This window comes from Monodelphis domestica, chromosome 6 (assembly GCF_027887165.1).
Source record: "Monodelphis domestica isolate mMonDom1 chromosome 6, mMonDom1.pri, whole genome shotgun sequence".
Taxonomy (NCBI): domain Eukaryota; kingdom Metazoa; phylum Chordata; class Mammalia; order Didelphimorphia; family Didelphidae; genus Monodelphis; species Monodelphis domestica.
This window is the reverse complement of record NC_077232.1, coordinates 277,859,733-277,881,298: the sequence shown is the minus strand read 5'-3', so window position 1 is coordinate 277,881,298 and position 21,566 is coordinate 277,859,733. Positions and strand designations below refer to the sequence as shown.

The 21,566-nt window shown below is 42.3% G+C and overlaps 2 protein-coding genes across 9 annotated transcripts in view; one reads left to right on the top strand and one right to left on the bottom strand.

Moving 5' to 3' along the window:
- Positions 1–10,450, bottom strand: part of ENOPH1 (enolase-phosphatase 1) — a 60,340-nt gene extending 49,890 nt beyond the window's left edge. For all 3 annotated transcript variants that reach the window (XM_056803265.1, XM_016423001.2, XM_001362337.4), the window contains exons 1-3: positions 10,171–10,450; positions 1,924–2,025; positions 744–946 (exon numbers count right to left, since the gene is read on the bottom strand). In XM_056803265.1, the coding sequence (XP_056659243.1) occupies positions 744–946; positions 1,924–2,025; positions 10,171–10,254 (389 nt within the window). In that variant the 5' untranslated portion in view covers positions 10,255–10,450. The remainder of the gene's footprint in view (positions 1–743; positions 947–1,923; positions 2,026–10,170) is intronic.
- A 724-nt stretch (positions 10,451–11,174) lies between these two features.
- On the top strand, positions 11,175–17,747 carry HNRNPDL (heterogeneous nuclear ribonucleoprotein D like). 6 transcript variants are annotated; one of them, XR_468420.3, is made up of 9 exons: positions 11,175–11,608; positions 12,121–12,289; positions 12,378–12,539; positions 13,179–13,310; positions 13,438–13,552; positions 14,091–14,261; positions 14,668–14,759; positions 15,150–15,254; positions 15,920–17,747. XR_468420.3 is itself a non-coding variant. In XM_001362250.5 (8 exons), the coding sequence occupies exons 1-7, from the start codon at positions 11,175–11,177 to the stop codon at positions 14,736–14,738; spliced, it is 1,254 nt and encodes a 417-aa protein (XP_001362287.1). In that variant the 3' UTR covers positions 14,739–14,759; positions 15,920–17,747. The 6 variants fall into 6 exon arrangements, 2 of the variants coding, with proteins under 2 accessions (XP_001362287.1, XP_007495870.1); XR_008913022.1 differs by having other exon boundaries at positions 15,150–15,754; XR_008913023.1 differs by lacking the exon at positions 14,091–14,261.
- The last annotated feature ends 3,819 nt before the right edge of the window (positions 17,748–21,566 follow it).

Sequence of the window (21,566 nt, the reverse complement as noted above, 5' to 3'; positions counted from 1 at the left end):
GATATTCTGACAGAATTTTCAAAGAGAGGAGACAGGGAAGAGGGAGAGGCAGTTATGAGATCACCTACTCTGAGTCTTCACATTATAAATTAAGAAACAAGGGCCCAGAGTAGTAGAAAGATGCCCACAGTCATGTAGTCAGGTATTAGCAGTGCTGGAACACCCTCCTCAGGTTTAATCCAGAATTCTTCAACCTTTCAGAAATCTGACATGGACAGACCCAACATTGGCCATTCCTAAACTTTGGAGATTTCTCCAAAAGCTAGAGGACAAGCACCACAGATAACACAACATTCTTTGTCCTTTTGTGCCACTTTTAATGCTGCTTCTACAGTGATCTGGTACTATATGATTTACATCCACAGGGCACCAGAGTGGACATCGGTGTAAATGATAAACTTGGGGGGATTAGAAACGACTTTAGAGCATTAAAAACTCTGCTATCTGCCAAAGATCAGCCAAGGTAGTCAACTGGGGTCCTAACCAGACTGGAAGTCCGGACCAGGACAAGGCTGGTGGGCACTTTGCCCTCAGTCTCTCCTCAGGACTGTCCCACTGAGACCTCAAGGGGCTGAACTGTAGCTGGTGGAGGGAGGGTCACAGGTTCCTGCAGACCTGAAGTAATTACAAATGGTCTTGGGGAAGAGGAAAGGCACATGGGAAAGGGAGCAGGGGAGGAGGGCCTGGCCAATTATTTCTACTGAAATGAAAAGCTCTTTGGGCTGTTTGGTTTAGTCACTTACTCGGCCTTCACTGTCCCAGCTGCGAAGGCAGTACGCCATATGTGGCCCTGGAGCTGCTTCAGGGCTGGGGTCTTCCTGTCCAGAGACATCTGCCAATATACATTGTCTACCACAGCCTGAATCATCCGCTCCATGTCATCAGCTCCAAACTCAGATTGGGAGGGAATTGGCACAACTCCATCCAAGTGAGAATCCGCTTCTGCCTTTAAATCATTTTAAAAAGGAGTGATTTTGTTAAACTTCTCTCAAAAGAAAACTCAAAACCAGGCCAGTATTTTCTTTACATACTTTCAGTCTTACTATCCCAAATTGAAACATGCCACTTTCTATTAGATTTAGAAAAGGTCAGGCCATAAACTATATAAATGAAGGAAACTGACCATTTTATAAATGAGGTCCTGGACAGTGACAGAACCAAGACTAAGCCACAGTCTCCTAACTGTCCATCCAGAGCACTTTCTACTAGATTACACTGCCCTCCTGAGATACTCCAAACAGAAACAGAATGGTTATAAGGAGGGAGAGAGAGAGAGAACAATAAAGAGATGGAGAGGGAGAGAAGAAGGGAAAAGAAGAGAAAGGAAGAGGGGGGAGGCAAGAGAGACAAAGAGACAGAGAGATGGGGGGGGAAGGGAGATGGAGAGAAGGGAGAGGGGGAGAGAGAGAAGGAGAGAGGGATTTAGTTCACTTTGTTCATAATAAAGCATAAGGAAAAAGGCAATAGATGGGAGACAGGGGGAAAAGGATTTTTTTGGAGGCTTATAAGAATGTCATGAACAAGAAAGTTTTAGATAAGAGACAAGTACAGGTCAAAAGTTTGAATGCAGAGTTACCATAGGAAGTGAAGAGAAAAAATGAAAAGTATGCCACTCAAGCAGGAGAGAGAGGAAAAGGGTGATAAAATGCTATAGTGCATAAACATTAATTAAAATGAAGGGGTGTCTACAGAGACAAAGTAGGTGCTCTCATGTGCTTCTGGGGAGTCTATACCATTATTCTTCACAATTTTGGAGCCCAGGAGAAATCTTCCAGGAAGAGGGCATCCTAAGAACTGCCCCCTTAAAGGATGGTATCCTAAGAGCTGCCCCCAGAACATCATGTTGTCTGAAGAGGGGTGAAGCACCTAGTTCCAGGGGAAGGGGATATCGTGCAGGTAGGTGGGCCACACCAGTTTTCCAACCTGTTTTCTCAGTAGATTCACATCCTGCTGACACTCTTCTTCTCCCCAGTGAGTGAGCAGATAGTCTCTAATATTCTCACGAATGTAGGAAAATAACGTGTCCTAGACAAAAATAATCATGGAGAGAAAAAAAAGATCACAAAAAAAGATAATTTCAGGCCTAGGGATAAAGTCAATTTTTCTTCCATGATCTCAGTTCAGCACCTAGACTATTTGCCAAAAATGAGACCAATGTTCTATTTATAGGAGGGATGATGATCACTTGAGGAAAAATATTAAAAATAGAGAAGAGGGGGCAGCTAGGTGGCTCAAAGGATGCCTATTAAATTATATTAGAAGGCAACTAAGTGGTTCAGTAAATAGAGATGGGCTTGAAAAGAAGCTTGAGATACTTGCCAGCTAAGTGATCCTAGACAAATCACTTAATTTCTGTTTGCCTTAATCCACTAGAGAAATGGCAAACTACTCTAGTATCTTTGCCAAGAAAACGCCATGGACAGTATTGGTGTGCTCTGGTCCACAGGGTCAGAGGTATAACCACTATTATGTTCCAAATACTGATTTATTCATCAGTTTTAAATAAACATTTAAAACTTTAATAAAAATATAGCATACACAGAATTTAAAGAGCACTATGACTTGGAATCATTCTAAGAAAAAAACAAAAAGGCAGAAACATATTCTATTCAGAGCCTCCTAATAATAAACCAAAGGAAAGCCTCACATGTAGCAAAATGACTTATAAAGGGAAACTGTAATTCTTAATAACCTACTTTGGTTTTTTTCTCAGATTTTTTCAGACTTCAGTTAGAGAGTAAAGAGATTTTTCAGAAGAACCAATGCATAAGAAACAAAAAGCTCCTTATATTATTTTTTCCGTATAATTTTAAGTTTTATCCAACAGCCTGATTCTGTTTTGCAAATGATTACCTTGAATTCTGCATTCAGCTTTATGCTCCCTCCTCCACTCTGAAGGGGATTATAATGAACATTTAAATAACTCATCACACCCTGTGGCTGAAGTAGAGTAGGGGAGTAATTTGTCTCATCCAGCTCATTTTACAGATGAGGAAACTGAGGCAAACAGGGTTAAGTGACTTGCCCAAGGTCACATGGCTAGTATCAAATTTGAACTGACTCTACTCCCAGCGCTCTATCCACTGTGTCACCCAGCTGGAGAATAATCATGGGAATGAAGGAATCTCAGGGACCACTGGTCTGAGTCAAACCATACGTAATCTGGGCACCTCCATCTAATTCAAAGTCTATCACTGGAACTTCCTCTAAAATGTTCCATTTGTGTTAGGGAATTTTAAAAAATCTATCAGAAAAAAGGATACTACATCACATTTCCACATAAGCAGAAAATCTAGGCAGGTGGTACAGTGGATACAGCACCAAGCTTAGAGTAAGGAAGCCCCAAGTTCAAATACAGCCTCAGACACCTCCTAACAATGGGACTCCAGGCAAGTCACTTAACTTGCCTCAGCTTCCTCATCTGTAAAATAAGCTAGAGAAGGAAATGGCAACCATTTGAACATTTTTCCCAAGAAAACACCAAGGGGCATCACAGAGGGTCAGAAAAAACTAAAATAACCAACCAAAAACAAATAACATGCTGGGTTTAGCAAATTGTGATTTTTTTTTTAACTCTTACCTTCTGTCTTGGAATCAATACTAGTTCCAAGGCAGAAGAGTAGTAAGGGCTAGGCAATGGGGGTTAAGTGACTTGCCCAGGGTCACACAGCTGGGAAGCGTCTGAGGCCAAATTTGAACCCAGGACCTCCCATCTCTGGGCCTGACACTCAATCCACTGAGCCACCCAGCTGCCCCAGAAATTGTTCTTTATTTATACAGCACCAAACAGTTATAATATGCCATTTTCACAGTCTATGAAAATTTAAACTTAATCCTCTTCTGTTCCAACACTGAGTTCGCCAGGGCACCAAGGGAACACAATTCTCAAAACTGTAGCAGGGCACCCTCTCTGAAGAGGCCAGGGTGAAGTGAACAGATAGAGGATTTCCTTAGCTTGGTTTTTGGTTTAAGTGGTTAGAGGGCTAGAAGCTGGAATGTTTTTTTTTTTTTCACAAAACAATGTCATGAAACATGATGTGATCCACATAAATGGTCATTTATGCTATGGAGGAGAATATCGAATCTCAGAAAGAGTGACAGTAGGGCTGCTAAGGATTTTTGGAGAGCAAACTGAGAAATGTTATCTCACCTAATTTGAGAGGTTAAAGTTGCATCTATTTTACAATCACATAGCTGCTTTAAGCTGCACATTTGATAAAAAATAATGAAGTATATTCACATTTGTACACATAGCCATGCTATTAGTTTATTTTACTTTTATCTTCTAGAATACAAGGGAGAGGTTTTGCTCAATGTCAACTTGTAAAAAAAAACACAGAACCACTAAAATGGTCAGAAAATTCAAATCTTTAATCAGCATAAAAGACAATTTCTTAATATTCAGCCCCACACATAGTCAAGTGCCAAATATCCCATAGAGTCAAAGCTCTGAGACTCTGAGAAGTGTCTCTGGGAGAATGTACCATCAAAGATGTACCTCCAAAGACTGACAGAACTTGGGGGTCATATATATCTTTGGGGGGAACAAAGGAAGGGAAGTAAGATTATTTCTAAATTAGCAAAAGGAAATGATGAGTTCAGGATTTAAGAGGAAGGGGCTAATGCTTTACAATGAATACAAATGGAGGGGCCTCAGATTACTAAGGGAGAAACTCTTAAGACTTGATTACATACTAATCTTATCTAAACTGGGATTATTAAGTACTTTAAGACCTATTGCTCAGTTTGGAGATAAGGTCAGCCTGGGACTTCCCTCAAAACAAGTTCCTAAAGGACAGGAGCAAACTTGGAGGTTTCAAAAACATAGTTATGGGGATTTACCTGATGCTAAAACTACTGAGTTCTTATGAATGGGATGAAAAATCTTTTTTAAATCAAAGGCATCTAGGGGCAGCTCAATAGATAAGACAGGCCTAGAGATGGGAGGTCCTGGGTTCCAATCTAACCTCAGATACTTCCTAGCTGTGTGAACCTGGGCAAGTCACTTGACCCCCATTGTCTAGCCCTTACCATTCTTCTGCCTTTGAACTAATAAACAATATTGATTCTAAGGAGAAAGGTAAAGGGTTGGGGGAGGAGGGTTATTTTTTAAAAAGAAAGAAAGAAAATCAAGGCATCCAAGAGGATAGAATGCTTTAGCCACTGAAACTCTGACCTAGAGGCAGCTGCTAACTACAAGGCTCTTCTCCCTTGGAGATCCGGTCAGAAACAAAGGCTTTGTATAAGGAGGCAGGTACCAGGACTCCAGGTTGAAAGAGCTTTGATATCCTAATTTGGACACCTGAGAATGGAAAAAAAATTAATTCCACAAGATGTGGCCCAAGGCATTCCTAGCATTCTTGAACACCAGTTTCTCCAATAATTTTTTTTTCTTGAAAGGTTTACCACATGGACAACCAAATGATGCTGAACATAAGTGGACCTCTAAAAACCGATACTATTTAGGCACATCTGTGACAAAAAGAAACAGCTTGGGTGACTGATGGAAGACAAAGTTGTATTTCAAGTTCTAACAAAAAACGTCCCCAAAATAAAATCCTGGTGTGAGCTAAACCAGGGGCAGTTGCTATGTTAGTCAACTCAAGGGCCTACTTTCCAAAGCAGCTCTTAAGAGGTTTCCTAAAGCTGCTCCTAAGGACAGGCATTTCCCAAAGCAACAATAATTTCACAAAGTATGGCATCATCTGTAGCCTGTAGAACAAGAAGTTAGTCTTTTAGCTTTAATTTGCATGGAGATAGTTTATTGAAGGCTCTACCCTCCTCAAAAAAAATCTGAATATGGAGCAAGGAAAGCAGAACCCCAAAATATATATTTTCTGATTTCTAGTCTGGGCTACTAAACCCAAAACTATATCGCCACTAATAGAGGCAAAAACAAGAGTCCTGGGAAGCCCATCACCATGGCTCCCAGTCATGCCCCACCACTCAGCTCAAGCCACCTGTGTGACCCTGGGCAAGTCACTTAACCCCTATTGCCTAGTCCTTAACACTCTTCTGCCTTGGAACCAATACTCAGTATTGATTCTAAGATGGAAGGTGAGGGTTTTAATTAAAAAAGAAAAAAAAAGAATGAAGCAAGGAAACTGAGAGACAACACAGTATGGTGAAAAGAGAGGTGGGCTGGCCATCAGAAAACCTGGGTTCAAATCCTCCTACCCATGTGAAATGAGTGTTAGGACTAGATGGCTTCCAGGGTTCTTTCCAGCCTTCTAAAATGGGAAAAACGCTATACTAATGAAAATTATCAGATTATTATTAAACCAGTAGGAACAGGGCAGCTAGAAGGCTCAATGGACAAAGCCAGCCCTGGAGACGGGAGGTCTTAGGTTCAAATCTGGCCTCACACACATCCTAGTGGTATGATCCTGGGCAAGTCACTTAATCCTAATTGTCTCACTCTTAACATTCTTCTGCCTTGGAGCCAATATTTTTAAAAAATAAAATAAACCATTAGGCACCTTAAAAGAGAACTTCCCTTTCCCTCTCCCTCCCTTTGGTTTGGGGTAGTAATAACAGTAACTGACAAAAGGAAAGAGAGGTCAAAAACTGATATATGCAGAAAAAGAGGAAAAAAATATCTAAAATTATCAATTTATTTGGCTTCCCACTCACTATTCCTTACAAGCTGAATGATGTTATCACTACAGAGTAACTCAAAGTCAGGAATGGGGTCCATGGACCCTGGTCTGAACTGGGCTTGCCTCCGTTCCCTAGTAATTAGGTTCAATTTTAGAAAAAAATATTCCTGGATCAAAAAAATCAATAAAAGTTCTACAAGGATTGCCACTGAGGAAAACCCCAAGTAGACTGGGCTGAGCAAGACCCATTGCCATCTTTCTGACTAACATGGAGCCTTGAGGCTGCTTGGTACTCAGGCAACGAGAACTGAAGTCTGGGCCATCAATCCCCAGGGCCCCCCAAGCCTGGAGAAAGCTTTTTGTTTACAAACCCATACCTTCTTTCTTAGAATCCATACTGTATACTGATTTCAAGGCAGAAGTGTGGTAAGGGTCAGGCAATAGAGTTGTGACTAGCCCTGAGACACCTAGTTAGGAAGTGTCTGAGGTTTGAACCTAGGACCTCCCAATTCCAGGCCTGACTGTCTATCCACCAAACCACCTAGCTGCCCTGAGTTCCATAACTCTGAAAGAAAAACAGGCCTAACTTGCAGGGAGGCAAGGTTTAGGATACAGCTTCTATCAACATAACCCAAAAAAGTCTGCAGACAGTTCTCGGACTGCAGATCTGGGTAGGAAAGGGAAAATGATCCAATTCACTGAATATCTTCTTACTGAAATTAGAATGTCCTTCAACTGTTTAAAAATATCATTATTAGAAGGGGTCCATAGATCTTATCAGAGGGGTCCTTGATATAAAAAAAAAAAAGTTGGTTCTGGAAGCATTATCCAGTCATTTCTCTTACCTTTATCATGCCAAATTTCAACTCCATTTCCAAAGGAGATGTCTTTCCTTACCTAGTTATAATGGTTCTAATAGAGACCATAGCAGTTGGTGGCAACATCTCCCCATTTTGCCTAATGAGGAAACAAGCATCTTATAGCCCCTATGATGTAGGAAGCCTCCTGGCAGGAGACAGAAGCCCCTCCTCAATCCTAGCCTAGACTGGACCTCAGCAAACCTTTCATAGAGCCCCAAAGACCTGTGTGAACTATCCAGATGATTCCTAAATTCAGTCATCCAACCTTTGCTGGATGATCTCCAGGCAAGGAGGAGGAGGAAGGTGCTGTTTTCCCAACTGGGCCTGACACCCTTTTGGATACTGCCAACTAGGCACTTTCCTCCTCACATTTAACTTTCCCTGCAGCATCTATACATTGCTCCTGGATCAAACTTCTAGGCTCAGATATAGGCTCAAAGGTTTAGAGGTCAAAAGAACCTAACATTCACCTATAAGGATAACAGCTTCATTTTACATGGGAAGAAATTATAGATGTGAAAGAGAGGACTATGGATCTCAAATATTCTGGCCAAGTCTAGCTGTAGAATAGGGTTTTATGAAGGGTAGAACAACTTGAAGTGTTGGTTGCCACCATGGCCATATCACTGCCCTCCTTGTCACTCCTCTCTGGGCTGGGGAGGGTGACCCCAGAATTTAGCACAGGCAATTAATGTCAATACTAAGTGAATTAGCATTTCCTTCAACTGTTTAAAAATAGTTTGAGAAGGGGTCCATAGGCCTCATCATACTCCCAAAGACCAACCACAAAATTGGGAATCTTAGTACTTCTGAAAAAATACAAAGAAAGCAAAGTATTCTTTGGTTTCCAAAACAAAAAGAATTTAATTAATCATCCTTGTGTTAAGGTTAGATTTCTAAAAATGAAACATTTAGCCCACGAACCCCTGGTCCCTCTATGAGGTCAGGAGGAAAATCTGGCAAATCTCCTTAGTGCATACATTTGTAAAGACATACTGCAGCTTTTGAAAATTCTCTTTAAAATGAAGGGCTGGATCAAATTGTGGAAGGTTCTTACCAGATCTAACAATACAGCTACAAACTAGGAAGGTTATTCTACTTTCAATCGTACCTAATTTGAGACTCCAGCCATTTAGTTACATCACTCACCTGGATTTCTGGACACTTATTCTGACAGTAACACATTAATATACCTTGTAAAAATAACTTGCTTCCAGCTAAAAGAATAACAACAACAATGATAAGACAACCCTAAGGGATAAGTGATCTCAGACTATTGCAGTTGAAACACAAACCTTTTCTTTATCATAGGTAAACCAGAAGAGTGCAAAGTACTGCATACTACTTTTCTCAATTGTGCTGGGTAGTTTTGCTTAACTTTCTTCAGTATGTTGTATGGCTGGTGTTGTCTCCAAACATCAATAAAAAAGCCATAAAAACTTGCTTCTATTGCATGATTCTATAATGGATTTCAACAAACATTTATCATATTCAAGAAACACAGGCTTGGTGGGGTGAAAACAGATTTCCCCATTGTCTTGCATATTTGTTGTTCAGCTATGTCCAACTCTTCAAGGGGTTTGCCATTTCCTTCTCCAGTTCATTTTACAGATAAGGAAATTGAAGCAAACAAGGTTGTGTCAGTCACACAGCTAATAAGAGTCTGAGGCCAGATTTAAACTCAGAAAGCTGAGTCTTCATGACTCCAGGTCCCATACACTATCCACTGAGCCACCTAAATGCCCTGTGATTTACATACAGCAGGTGCTAAATAACTGTACTTTGCCTAGCACAACACTCAAAATGTGGGTAGTACAGATGCTTGTCTTCATTGGTTTTCTGTAGGATGAAATCCAGTAATACTCCTTCCTTTAATAAATCATGGGTTAACAAATAGCTCTACAGCTGGAGGATCTTCCAAAGCCACCTAGTCCAACTCCTCCATCTTCCTGAAGAGAATCTTCAACACTCACAAATGGTTAAATTTCAGTCTTCTGTGACAGGGACTCCCTCCACTTTATCTGGGGCCATCTTCAGACTCCAGACCTGGAACTGCCTTTGTAAAAGTCCTCTGTGCTAGTAGTTATTTTCAAGCTCTCCTGCCTAAATTTGGCGTGCACATACCAGATGTGCGACCCTCCCCCCCACTTCCCAATTAGACTGGGCTCCTCAAAGGCAGGACCTATTTTGGGGTTTTCTTTGTACCCCCGGGGCTCAGAACGGGGATTGGCACACTGTAAGCGTTTAACCCACGCTGGTTGACCTGCTTTTTGCCACCAGAAATAGGAAGCCACACAAGATAGAGGAACCTTTTTAGGAGAGAATGTCAGTTGGCCATCTGTCAGTTTTCTTGGACTACAGGAGGAAAGCAGGGAATGGAGGGTTTCTCTGGGCATCAACAGGACCTAGTCCTGATCCCAAATATTGAAATTAATCTGTAAGCATTTATTAAGCACCCACTCCATGCCAGGCCTCACATCTGCCCTCGAGGAGTTCGCTATCCAGTGGGAGGAGTTCGCTATCCAGTGGGAGGGACAACCTCAATGCGGGAAGGGGTGAAGACAGTGACCTCGATTCCAGGAGCCCCGTACACAGCAGGCGCTTCCTAGATGCTGCGCCCTCTTTACACCCCCCACACCGAACACCCCCTTCCAGCCCTCCCCCCTCCTCGTTACACCGCAGGCGCTTCCTAGATGCCAGCCGCCCCTCACCTTCACGAAAGCAATCGGGGTAGTGGTACCTTCGATATCCAACAGGATCACGGAAACCTCCGGGGGCACCGAGAGTACCACCATGACTCCACCCCAGTCGCTGCTGCCGCGGGGAACACGGGAGGATCCCCGAAGCCCAGCAGGGACGCAGGGACAGCTCTTCGCGCAAGCGCGCGAAGCTCAGGGGCGGGGCAGGCAGGATCAGGTAGGGAGAAGGGGGCGTGCCCCCACGGAGATAGGCGGGAGTGCCGATTGGTTGCTACAGACCGATCCGGAGGGAACAAAGAGCACGCCGCCACTGAGCGCCAAAGGCTCGGTCGGGAGACTGCGGAAGCTTCCTGGCAGCACGTGTCTAGAGACTTTCCCGCCCCCCCACCCCGCCCTCATTCTGATTCTCTCTCGACCCTCCAGCCTAGCACTTCCATCCCGTGGTTCAAGTTCAGACAGCCACCCCTCCTTCCCCCCCCCACACCCCTAAACCTAAAGCCTCTGTGAGGCCTCTCGTCCCCACAACCCGGACTAGGGGCATTTTCGGGGGGGGGGGGTAGCTGCGCTGGCGTGCAGGGAGCGGGGGGAGGGGAGAGGAGCGGAAGCGACTCCCGGGCAGCGCCACCGCCGAAAGGCGCTCCTGGGCGCGCACGCTTCCTGCGCCGTGGGTTCCATCTCGCCCGAGGGAGGACTCAGCACGCGTGCGCGCTCGCCGGCTAGCGCCGGCCGCAGCGAGCCAGCTCCAGGCGCAGTCTGCCTGGCTTCCGCAGCGGCCCTAGCTGATCCCCGGGCGGCGCAGGGACCGTGGGAGGAGGAGAGGCGGGGCTGGTGCGGCGCCGCGCAGAGAGTGGGCTGGATAGGACGCCGCCGCGCAGATCCAGGTACCCGCAGTCGCTCCCGCCCCAAGGCGGGGATCTGGACCGCTGAGCGCGGCGGTTCAGCGTGGCAGCTTGTTTTAATTGGCGCCTCTACCACCTCCCCGTGCAGCGTGCCCTCGTTCGGGAGGGCTGGCCGTTATGGAGGTCCCGCCCCGGCTCTCGCAGGTGCCGCCGCCATTGTTTCCCTCGCCTCCCTCCGCTCTGGCCCCCCGCAACCTCTCCCATTGGCGGCCCCGGGCTCCCCGGCAGCTTGCCCCGCTGCTGCCGTCGCTGAGTTCCGGCTCCGCCCGGCAGGGGGCGCGCCGAGCGCCGCGCCACGTCACCGCCCCCCAGCCCTCCCGATTGGCGGGCGGGGCGTCTATAAAGGGAGGGCGCAGGCGGCGCCCGGATCTCTTCCGCCGCCATTTTAAATCCGGCTCCATACACCGCGCTGCCGCTGCGACTCCCTCTCCGCGCCACCTGCCCCCGGCCGACAGCCCCGCCGCTATGGAGGACGTGAATGAGTACAGCAATATGGAGGAGTTCGCCGAAGGATCCAAAATCAACGCCAGCAAGAATCAGCAGGACGACGGGTACAGCACGCTTCTATCCTTCCCCTGTGTCCTCCGCCCTGTGTCCCGGTCCCTACCCGCCGGGCCCCCGCGTCCCAGGTTTCGCGCGTTCCGCCGCCGGCCGCGCGCCCTTCCTCGCGCCGGGCCTCCGGTCCTTTCTTGGGCACGGGAGTGGGGGCGGGGGAGGGGAGCCTAGTCCTGTTCCCCTCCCCCTCTCCGCCCGGTGGGGGAGGGGCGCGGCAGCCCGAGGGCCCTGGTGCGCAGGCGCCGCCGGAGCCGGCAGGGGGAGGGGCCCTGGCTGCACCGCATGCTGCAGCCACCACTGCTACTGCCTCATTGTGCTTGTCGGCGGGGCTTCCCCGGAGTGGCAGGGGGGCGGGGACTGTAGGTAAACTCGGAGAGGGGCGTCTTCCCCGGCTCCCCCCGGGGCTGCGAGTCTGCCAGCGGAGCCTCCTGGACCGGAGCGCCTTAGGGAGTACTTCGCAGAGCGTTGTGGGCCGTGTTGTAAAAGAAGCAAATAACTTTGTTTGCAGTAAAATGTTTATTGGAGGGCTAAGCTGGGATACGAGCAAGAAAGATCTCACTGAATACCTGTCTCGTTTTGGAGAGGTTGTAGACTGCACAATTAAAACAGATCCCGTCACGGGAAGATCGAGGGGATTCGGATTTGTGCTTTTCAAAGATGCTGCCAGTGTCGATAAGGTTCGTGGGGGTCTCGTGGACTACCTTGGGGTTTAGGGTGCCTGTGCGCAGCAGAGATCTCTAAGAATAAACATTTCCCTTCTTGTAGGTTCTGGAACTTAAAGAACACAAGTTAGATGGCAAGTTGATAGACCCCAAAAGGGCTAAAGCTTTAAAGGGAAAGGAGCCCCCCAAAAAAGTATTTGTCGGCGGACTGAGCCCAGATACGTCCGAAGAACAAATCAAGGAATATTTTGGAGCATTTGGAGAGGTATGATATATTTAATTTCCTTCCAGGAACCTGTGTCTTGATTTGCAAGTGATAGTGAAAATGAATGTTTTTTCTGAGAAAACAAATAGAGAAGAAAAACGTGATCCCTCACGGAGTTCGATTGGGGGTTTGATGTTAAATGGTCACTACTTACTACAAATAGGAATAACAGGAAAATAGGTTTTGAGCAGTGATACATGTTTAACCCTGGGGAGCTGCTTGTCAATTTCATGGGGGGGGTCCTGTAACCGTGGAAGAATATTCTTAATTTTAAAAAAATTGATGTGAAACTAATCAGTCACGTTGCCAACATTTCAAATAGGGCAGTCTTTAGAAAGAAAAATGAGTGTTTCTTGTCCTGGATTTTTTTTCCCCCTGGGAGTGGGGAATGATGAATCTGAAATTATTGGAACAACCTGGAGTGTCCCTTATATTGGTGCAGTTGGAATTCCTGTGTGTGAATGAGATATGTAAAATAGTGGTATGAGTGCCAAGTTGTCAACAAAACTAGAGAGATTTAACAAATAGTTGGATGCTAGGGAAAGCTGTTTAAAAGGTCTAGTTGATTTTCCTGTTTAGTTGCTATAGGTTTCTCAGTAATTTTAGGAAGTTGTCTTAATTAACGTATTCTGATTTCAGATTGAGAATATTGAACTTCCTATGGACACAAAAACAAATGAAAGAAGAGGATTCTGTTTTATCACATATACAGATGAAGAACCAGTAAAGAAATTATTAGAAAACAGATATCATCAGATTGGTTCTGGGAAGGTATGACTTGTTCTCATTGTATTGTATGATTTAGAGCTTTAAGTTTTAAGTTCTGGTAGTTGGGTGGCATGTAGTGTCTACAACTTGGGAACCGCACTTGTTAATTTTTTTCCTCCTTATTCTGCAGTGTGAAATCAAAGTTGCCCAGCCCAAAGAGGTATACAGGCAGCAACAACAACAACAGAAAGGAGGGAGGGGCGCTGCAGCTGGTGGACGAGGTGGGACTAGGGGTCGTGGCCGAGGTAAGTCTTGGCACTTGATGTAAAGCCATTTTGAATTGCCAAATGTGAGCAAACCCAAAAGAGACTAGAAAATGCTTGTTTCCATGGGTGATTTTTAAACTTTTTTTAAAATTTATTTTTTTTTTACTTTTTGAAAAACTACTGATCTTTTTAAAAGAATAATTGCACTGAAATTTAGTGTCATCACTAAGTAGGACAAAGGTAAAGGTTATTAGGTACACCATGGCGTTTGAAATTTCCTTGGGAGGGGGGGAGTCCTGTAGTCTTAAGTGGAACAGCCCACCATCCATAATTTTGTCCTGGTTTTCCATTAAATTTAGGAAGCATGATACTGGCACAATTGGACTTTCTGCCCCCTTTTACGTCAAATGAAAACTATTGCTTTTAAGCAGATAGCACCAAAGGTGCCTATTCTGCGGTTTAAGATTTGTAGAATGAGGGACAAAAATTATCTATCCTAGAAATTGAATCCACTCAATTATATGTTAGACCTGGGGGTCAGAAGTTATTTCCTAACAATCATTGTGCATTGTTTCAGGTCAGGGCCAAAACTGGAACCAAGGATTTAATAACTATTATGATCAAGGATATGGAAATTACAATAGTGCCTATGGTGGTGATCAAAACTATAGTGGCTATGGCGGATATGATTATACTGGGTATAACTATGGGAACTATGGATATGGACAGGGATATGCAGACTACAGTGGTAAGAATATTTAACTTAATTTCATTGGCATTAAAATTCAGTGTTTAAAATTACAATCCCCCTCTGAAATTGTTTTGGTGCATAGGTTGTCCTTTTATTGAAGTATTTTGCTCCACTAAAAACTGAGCTTTTAAGACAGTCTATAGAATGGTAGCAATGCATACGTTAATTGACAGTGAATGGCTCTAAATGTAATAAAATGCACATTTTGAAAACTAATTTTGCAACAAATATAAAACTTTTTTCCATTTTTTTCTTTCTTTTTTTCTTTTTTTTCTTTTTTTGCTTAATGTTGGGTATGTCAGTTGTGAGCCACTTACTGATTTTTTCCGGCAATAGTATTGTTAGTAGAATCATGCTTAACCCATTGCATATACATCTAATTCTTTTGATCTTTTTAAAATAGGTCAACAAAGCACATATGGCAAAGCATCCAGAGGGGGTGGTAATCACCAAAACAATTACCAACCATATTAAAGGAGGACTTGGAGAAAACAGGTGTGTGTGAGAATGCAAGAAACTGTTTAAAGTGCTTACTGTAATTTAAAGATCAATAGACAAGTAAAAAATAGGTTAAAAGTATGTTTTATGTAGCCTTTTTTTACTAAACTTTAACTTTAAAAAAACCATTTGTTTTTGTTTTGTTTTTTTAATTTGTATTTTTCTAAAGTGTCTATAGATCTTTAACTTTAAAATCTGATCTCGCCTTCTTTAGTACTCAGAAAAACTTAATAGTTTTTCTGTTCGCTTTGTGTGCCAGGTGGTCTAAAGGAATAATTAAACTTTTTTAGAGCTATTAACAGGTAAAGTACTGAAATGGGTACAACTTAAGGAAAACAGGAATGTTGTCTTCTAACTCTGACATTATACCTTGTTTGTACCCGCCAGCGGGAACTTCATTGCAGGCCGTGTGTCACCCTGACCACGTCTCTCTCTGGGGGTCGCACGTTGCGGGCAGAGCGCAAGGCACACACCAGAAAACGCTGTCCTGTGGTATGGTCTCTTCCAACTTCATGTACCAGCGTAAAGATTAAAGTGGAAAACTTCAGACTTTGGCTTCTTTTTTTAATCTTTTTGAAGATTAAGTCTCTTAACTTAAATGGTTTTTTACAGGAGTTAAAATACATAAATGCCTTTTTACAGCTTAATCATTTTGGTCTTCTGTTTAGTGTTGTATTTCAATTGTGGAGCCTCATTTTAAGTGTGTATTTAAGATTTAATGCTTGCTTTTTCTTTTTATAGCTAATAGTGAAATCTGCAAACCAAAACAACTTTTAAATCTGGGGAGAAAATTAAAGATCATATGCACAAACAAATTTTGATATTTTATGATAAGCCTACTGAAAATCTGGATGTTTGCCCAACATTGAAATTTTCACTTACTAGAGATGCTTCCAATAAAGCTTATCTGGTTAACTGCTGCTTATGAATTTCAGGAGGTTGTCTTCCTGGGATCAGAAGAGACTTAAATGGCATTAAACTTAAGATCCCAGGTCAGCATTAAAAACTATAGTAGCGACATTTTTCCTGTAAATATGCATATGATCTTTAACTATTGAAGAAAGGAATAAATTGAGGACTTAAAGCAATTCATGAAAATGGACCTTTGAAAACTTGTGACTATTACACAGATCTAATGGGTCTTCTTTTTATTTTAGGTGCAGATGCTACAGCAACCTTATCTTGCAGGATGATGACATTGAATGGAGAGTGGTCTTCTATTGATCTGAGATGACTATTTTGTAAAAGACTTGTAGTGTACATGACACAACTGTGTCCAATTGTATATAGCGGCCGATTTAGTTTTCTTGTTTTTACTTTGTCCTTTGCCATCTGTGTTATGACAAATGTGGATTTGTGTTTATACAAATTTTATTTGTATAATTTCATGTTAAATGATTCTCAACAATAAATTACTTGTGATTGTTTTTCTGTGTCAGGTACTAAATAGCTCTGTAAAAAATGTAATTTTAAATAAGCAATAATTGAGGCACAGTTTATTTTCTAGGGAGTCATAAACAGTGGGGAGAAACAGTGGTCCTTTATAAATAGCGAGCATCAAACTTTGCCTTAGTCTCCTAATTCCCTCAACAAGGTCTATGCTAAGGATTCATTTCCATGTTTTAAAATAACCATAGATCCTACCATACAGTTGAACAGTGTTTGTCCCCATGTGCATTCTTGGGATCTTTGTAATGAGAAGTGTTATTAATTCAGCATGTTGTGAAATAGCTGAAGTTGTTTCTATTGGGCCATAGATCCCTTGACTTTATTTTCAAGAGGAGCACCTTTTTATTAAAACACCGTTAAATAAGGCATAGTTTAACTTTTTTATGAGTTAACAAGTTGTGCTTTGAGCCTGTTTAAAAAAAAACCACCCATCTATTATGATTATTTGACACTTACATTGAATGTGAGTGTAATTCAAATTGCATATTTCTATATCCATTGAAACTAGATCAAAGATTAATATGGGCAAGATTTTCATTATAGAATTGTAAGTAAATTGTACTCTGAAATAGTGCATTATGTCACTGCCACTGCCAAACCATACATAGCTATTTCCTGTTGGAACTCATACTTGGAAAGCTTTAGTAGAGTTGCGGCTTTTGTCGTGAAAGTTTTTAGGTAAAGTCAATAGTAAATCCCATAAACTCATGTATTGTTTTGTATTCTCAATAAAGGTTATTTTTCCATTTTTTAAATGATATTAATAGTGCATGTGCTCTGAGTAGTGAAGCATTTCCATATTCAGCTAAGGGGGAGGGATATGTGGTAACTAGAAACTTTTAAAGCCTTATTTATATGACACATTTTCTGTAATACAACAGGGCTTCCTAATAGTATACTGCAATAGAATTAGGCCTTCATAGCTCTTGGAGCAGAAGACCCAAATTTTAGTTTGATGTTTAGTTGACATGGGTCTGTATTAAACAACTGGTTTATATTCCCACAGTTCCCCCTATAGGTTATGGTCTTCGCTAGACCTGAAATATCAAGTTTGTTCATTGGACATATTTGAAGGGAATATATCATATGAGGGCTAATTTCTCTTGTACCTTCCTTGAATTTTATTGTAACTTCATGCAATCAAGTTGAACTTTAACGTGAGGCCTATTGGTTCTGTCCACACTACCTTTTTTCCTTCTGTCCTCTGGAGCAAGTCTTCCTTCTCATTCTCCTGGGGACTGTCAAGTTTACTTTGCATTCTGGCTTTGTTTTGTCCCTATGTTGCTGTTGCTAAATTGGCCTTCCATATAAGCAAAGTGATGGAATTGGACTTCACCAGAAATTGTTTCCGTTTGTTGACTTGGAACCATAGGAAACCGAAGGGAGATGATTTGGATTTGTGTTATCAAAGGCAAATAGGTGCAGTGTATTTAGGAGAGTGATTCCTGTAAGTAGTTCACAATTTTATTACTAGGTGACAAGTTGACATTGAAATTGTCCTTTCCCTAACTACAAATAAAAGTTTTTTTATCCTTACTCTTCATTCGAAGTCTTGCTATATTTGATTTTGAGGAAGTACTTTGGAAAATCGACAGTGCTAACTAAATGCTTGCTTTCCCACACCACCATAACCCATCCTGCCAAAAAACACCCTTGTTTTCCAAGAAACTGAAGCTACTTGAATTCTAAATTAAGTTTTAGGTAAAGTCAACCATAGATTGTGTAGGAGATTTTTTTTGTTTTTGAGTTATACCAACCACAAGAACTGGAAGTGCTCTAACTCCCAAGCCTTTAGGTAGCTTTTAGGAAGATAGAATCTGAGCCTCATTTCATGTGATATAACCATAGATTAATTCTTTTAGCAAATTAGATTGCCAGATGTCCATAAAAGCCGTTACTGGTAGTGACTGAACATTACCCAAATGCGCTACCTAAGCAATGCTCTTGTTAAGTGGGCTTACTTTCATATATTGAGATGGGACCATTGGGAGCAGGGTGGTTCTTCATTGCTTTCCAAAGAGAAACAACTTGTCAATGTCCAGGTTACTTGGAATTTTACCACCAAGTAGGGTTTTCCCCACCATTAATCTGACAGTTGATAGGAATCCTGCCCTGAAACTTGTAACTGGGATATCCCAAAGCCATTATAGCCACCATTTAGTGGTGAATGTGGCTCTTTTTCTGGACCTGAAGTCAAGATAGTTGGGTGAGGGAGACCTAACTGAAGTCCATCATTTCAGTTTTAGATGGCAACATGCTGAATTATGGTGGAGTGGGAGATGTTTAAATCCTAACAGCTACATCTGGGATCTGGTAAAAAGCATTTCACCAGGCCTCTGTTTCCTCATCAAAAAAATGAGGGGCTTGGACCATGGTCCAAGCTAGCTCTGAAATGATCCTGAAGAATTTTAACTCAAAATTGCATGATCCATGAGGATTCTGAAGAGCAGAGTTGTTTTGGCTACAAAAATCCCAGTCAATTTTGGATTCTCTTGCTATTGTTTTAGTTTTGTATCATTCTGAGAAATCACAATTATGGAATACAGCTTGAACCCCAATCCTACCTGCCTTCCTTACGAACACGTTAGTAGGAACCATAAATCAAGAAGCAAAACATCTTAGAACAGAACAGCAAAGTAAATAATAGAGGCGAAGGGGAGAAACATTTATAAAAGTGCCTCCTATAGCAGCTAGAGGGGCTGGATCTGGAGTCAGGAAGACCCGAGTTCAAACCCAGCTTCAGACACTTAACCTCTGACAAAAAAGGATCCACTGGAGAAGGAAATGGGAAACCCTTCCAGTGTCCTTGTCAAGAAAGGTCCATGGGGTCACAGCCAGAAACTGAACAACAGTGTCTACAATGATAATTTTTGGAACTATTACCTCCTATGTGTTTTTTACAACCATTATCTCACGATCCTCATCACAGGACAGATGCTACTTTTTTATTCCTATTTGACAGTTGAGGAAACTGAGACAGACAGATGAAGGAATTTGCCCAGGATCTCACAGCTCTTTTCAGTGCTGAGGCTGGATTTGACCTCAGGTCTTCCTATGATCCCAGCATTCATCCTCTATCTCCCCACAAAGTACAGTTTTCTACAAATTTCCCCTTTGCTGTCCTACCCCAAATCCAAAATTGCTTCTCCTGGCTTCCAAAATTACCATTCCCTTCCATCTGTAGGAGTGCCTGCCATCTGTTGCTGTGGCTTTTTTCCTTCCCCAAATTACTGTTCTTTTGTCAGATTACCCCAGGCCTGGAAATGCCTTTTGTTATAACTCCCATATTTTACCTCAGTTTAGCCTCTCAGGTCAGAGGTGATCTTTCCTACAGCACTTAAATCCCACACTCACAGGAAAAAGTCTTCTTGGGCCTCAGGACTCCTAGCTGAGTTAAGGTGAGTAAAGATAGCAACTGGACTCAAATCCAGTCTTGACAGGCGTTTCTTGTGTAACCTTGAAAAAAATCTACCCATCCTCTTTGGGATTCAATTTCTCCACAAAATGAGAGAGTTGGATTAAATCGTCTTTAGTCCCTATAGCCCTGTTATGGGGAGGGGGGGGGGAAGGTTGGTAAACCTGTAAGGGGGAAGGTAGTGAAGGGGAAAGAAATGTTTACTCTGAAAGTCAAGTTCCCTTGCCCTCCTTTAGTCGAGTTTAGTACAGAGCTCTTTGGAGATTCCATTTGATAAATATCTTTATTCATTTTCAATTGAATTGAATCGAATATGAATAAATCATTTAAGACTCACAGAGTAATTCCCAATTCCATTAAGAAATCATTTCATACCTTTCCTTGATGCAAAAAATTAATTTAAAAAATTAAATTCATGGAATTTCCTTCAATTAAAAAAAAAGATCAAAAAAGCCATTCTTGGAAAACACAAAGGCCAATGCTATATTTGACTCCAGTGATCCAAATTAAGAGCATTTGAAAAAGCAAAAGGTGATCTTGACCTCTGAGGACATCATTCTCCTACAAAATTGAGCTAGCTGTTGAACTCAGTGCTCCCTAAAGTCATTTTGCAAAATTCACTCTCTCTGCAAATACTTTACAAATATGAAATCACTATATAAATGCTAGCTATTATTATTATCCCCTTCCTGCCACTGTTTACTCCCCAGTTTTTGTAGTTCCCTATAGGATCTGTTTCCTTCACACTGGGATTTTTCTGAGTTCTTTGTCAACTTAAATTGTAAAAATTGAAAGCTGGTTCTCTGAGTTGGCACAGAGCTGCTTACAAACAATCTTTAACCCTTGGGTCAATATTTATAGCAAGCAAGGCAAGATGCTTGGAATTTGGGCTACAGAGGCAAAAAATGAAAACTATTCTGTCCTGCAAGGACTAACTTGGGACTTTAGGAGGATGAACTCCACGTATACAGATAAATACAGAACAAAATGGTTCTTGTCCTTCATACTCAAAGAAGACCAAAATGACAACACTAAGTGTTTATATATATATATATATATATATATATATACTATTCAGTTCAATACAATACGATTCAATATACTATCCAAATATAAACTGGATTGAAATGAGGCAGAGTTGCACAAAGTCATCAGACTTATTCTCTGTTCTAGTCATCTAAGTCCAGTGGCAAGAAAAAAGTCAAGATAACTGGTGATGGCCTAGGGTAGAGTGGGTGACCTTGGCTTCTTCCGTGCCTAACAAAGCATGCTTTCATGAACTTCTCTGAACACCCTGAACATACATGTAGCACGGTGGTGGAGTACTAGACTTGGAATCAAAAAGACCTGAGTTCAAAACTCATCCTGAGATCAAATCTGGCCTCAGACACTTACTAAACCAGCTGACCCTGGGTCACTTAACCCTGCTTACCTCAGGTTCCTCATCTATAAACTGAGCCAGAGATGAAAATAGAAAACTACCACAGTATTTTTGCCAAGGAAACTCCAAAAATAGGGTTTTGAAGCAGACCAGTGACATCACAGGATGATGTCTTGACTTGCCCATGAATTGGATTGAAGTCTTCTAGAGTCATCAAAGTCCAGAGGCAAGAGAAAAGTCAAGATAACTAGTGATGGCTTAGGCTACTTATTTGAGATCAGGGAGAGAGGAGGGGGCCAAGTAAGAGCCCAGGGTTCTAGTCTTACAGAGTAAGTAGGAGGAACATGGACGAAGGAACAGCAACAAAGATTTAGAAGCAAGCAGAATGAGAGGGAAGTGGTTGGGAAAACAATTGAACTAAAGAAAATGTTAATGTTTTATTCTAATGCATGAAGCTGTCCCTTGGCTAGAAAAAAGTAATGATGAGTTGTAGTGGGCCCTTAGTGGATAAAAGCAATGACTTGTAGAAATAAAAGTAGTTAATATTTATTCAGCACTT

What these genes read in the sequence shown, in the direction of transcription:
- HNRNPDL (XM_001362250.5), top strand. Translation starts at nt 11,175, where the DNA reads ATGGAGGTCCCGCCCCGGCTCTCGCAGGTGCCGCCGCCATTGTTTCCC. An exon ending in ATTTTGGAGCATTTGGAGAG is followed by an intron (nt 12,540 to 13,178) that starts GTATGATATATT and finishes TTCTGATTTCAG; the next exon opens with ATTGAGAATATTGAACTTCC. An exon ending in GACTAGGGGTCGTGGCCGAG is followed by an intron (nt 13,553 to 14,090) that starts GTAAGTCTTGGC and finishes GCATTGTTTCAG; the next exon opens with GTCAGGGCCAAAACTGGAAC.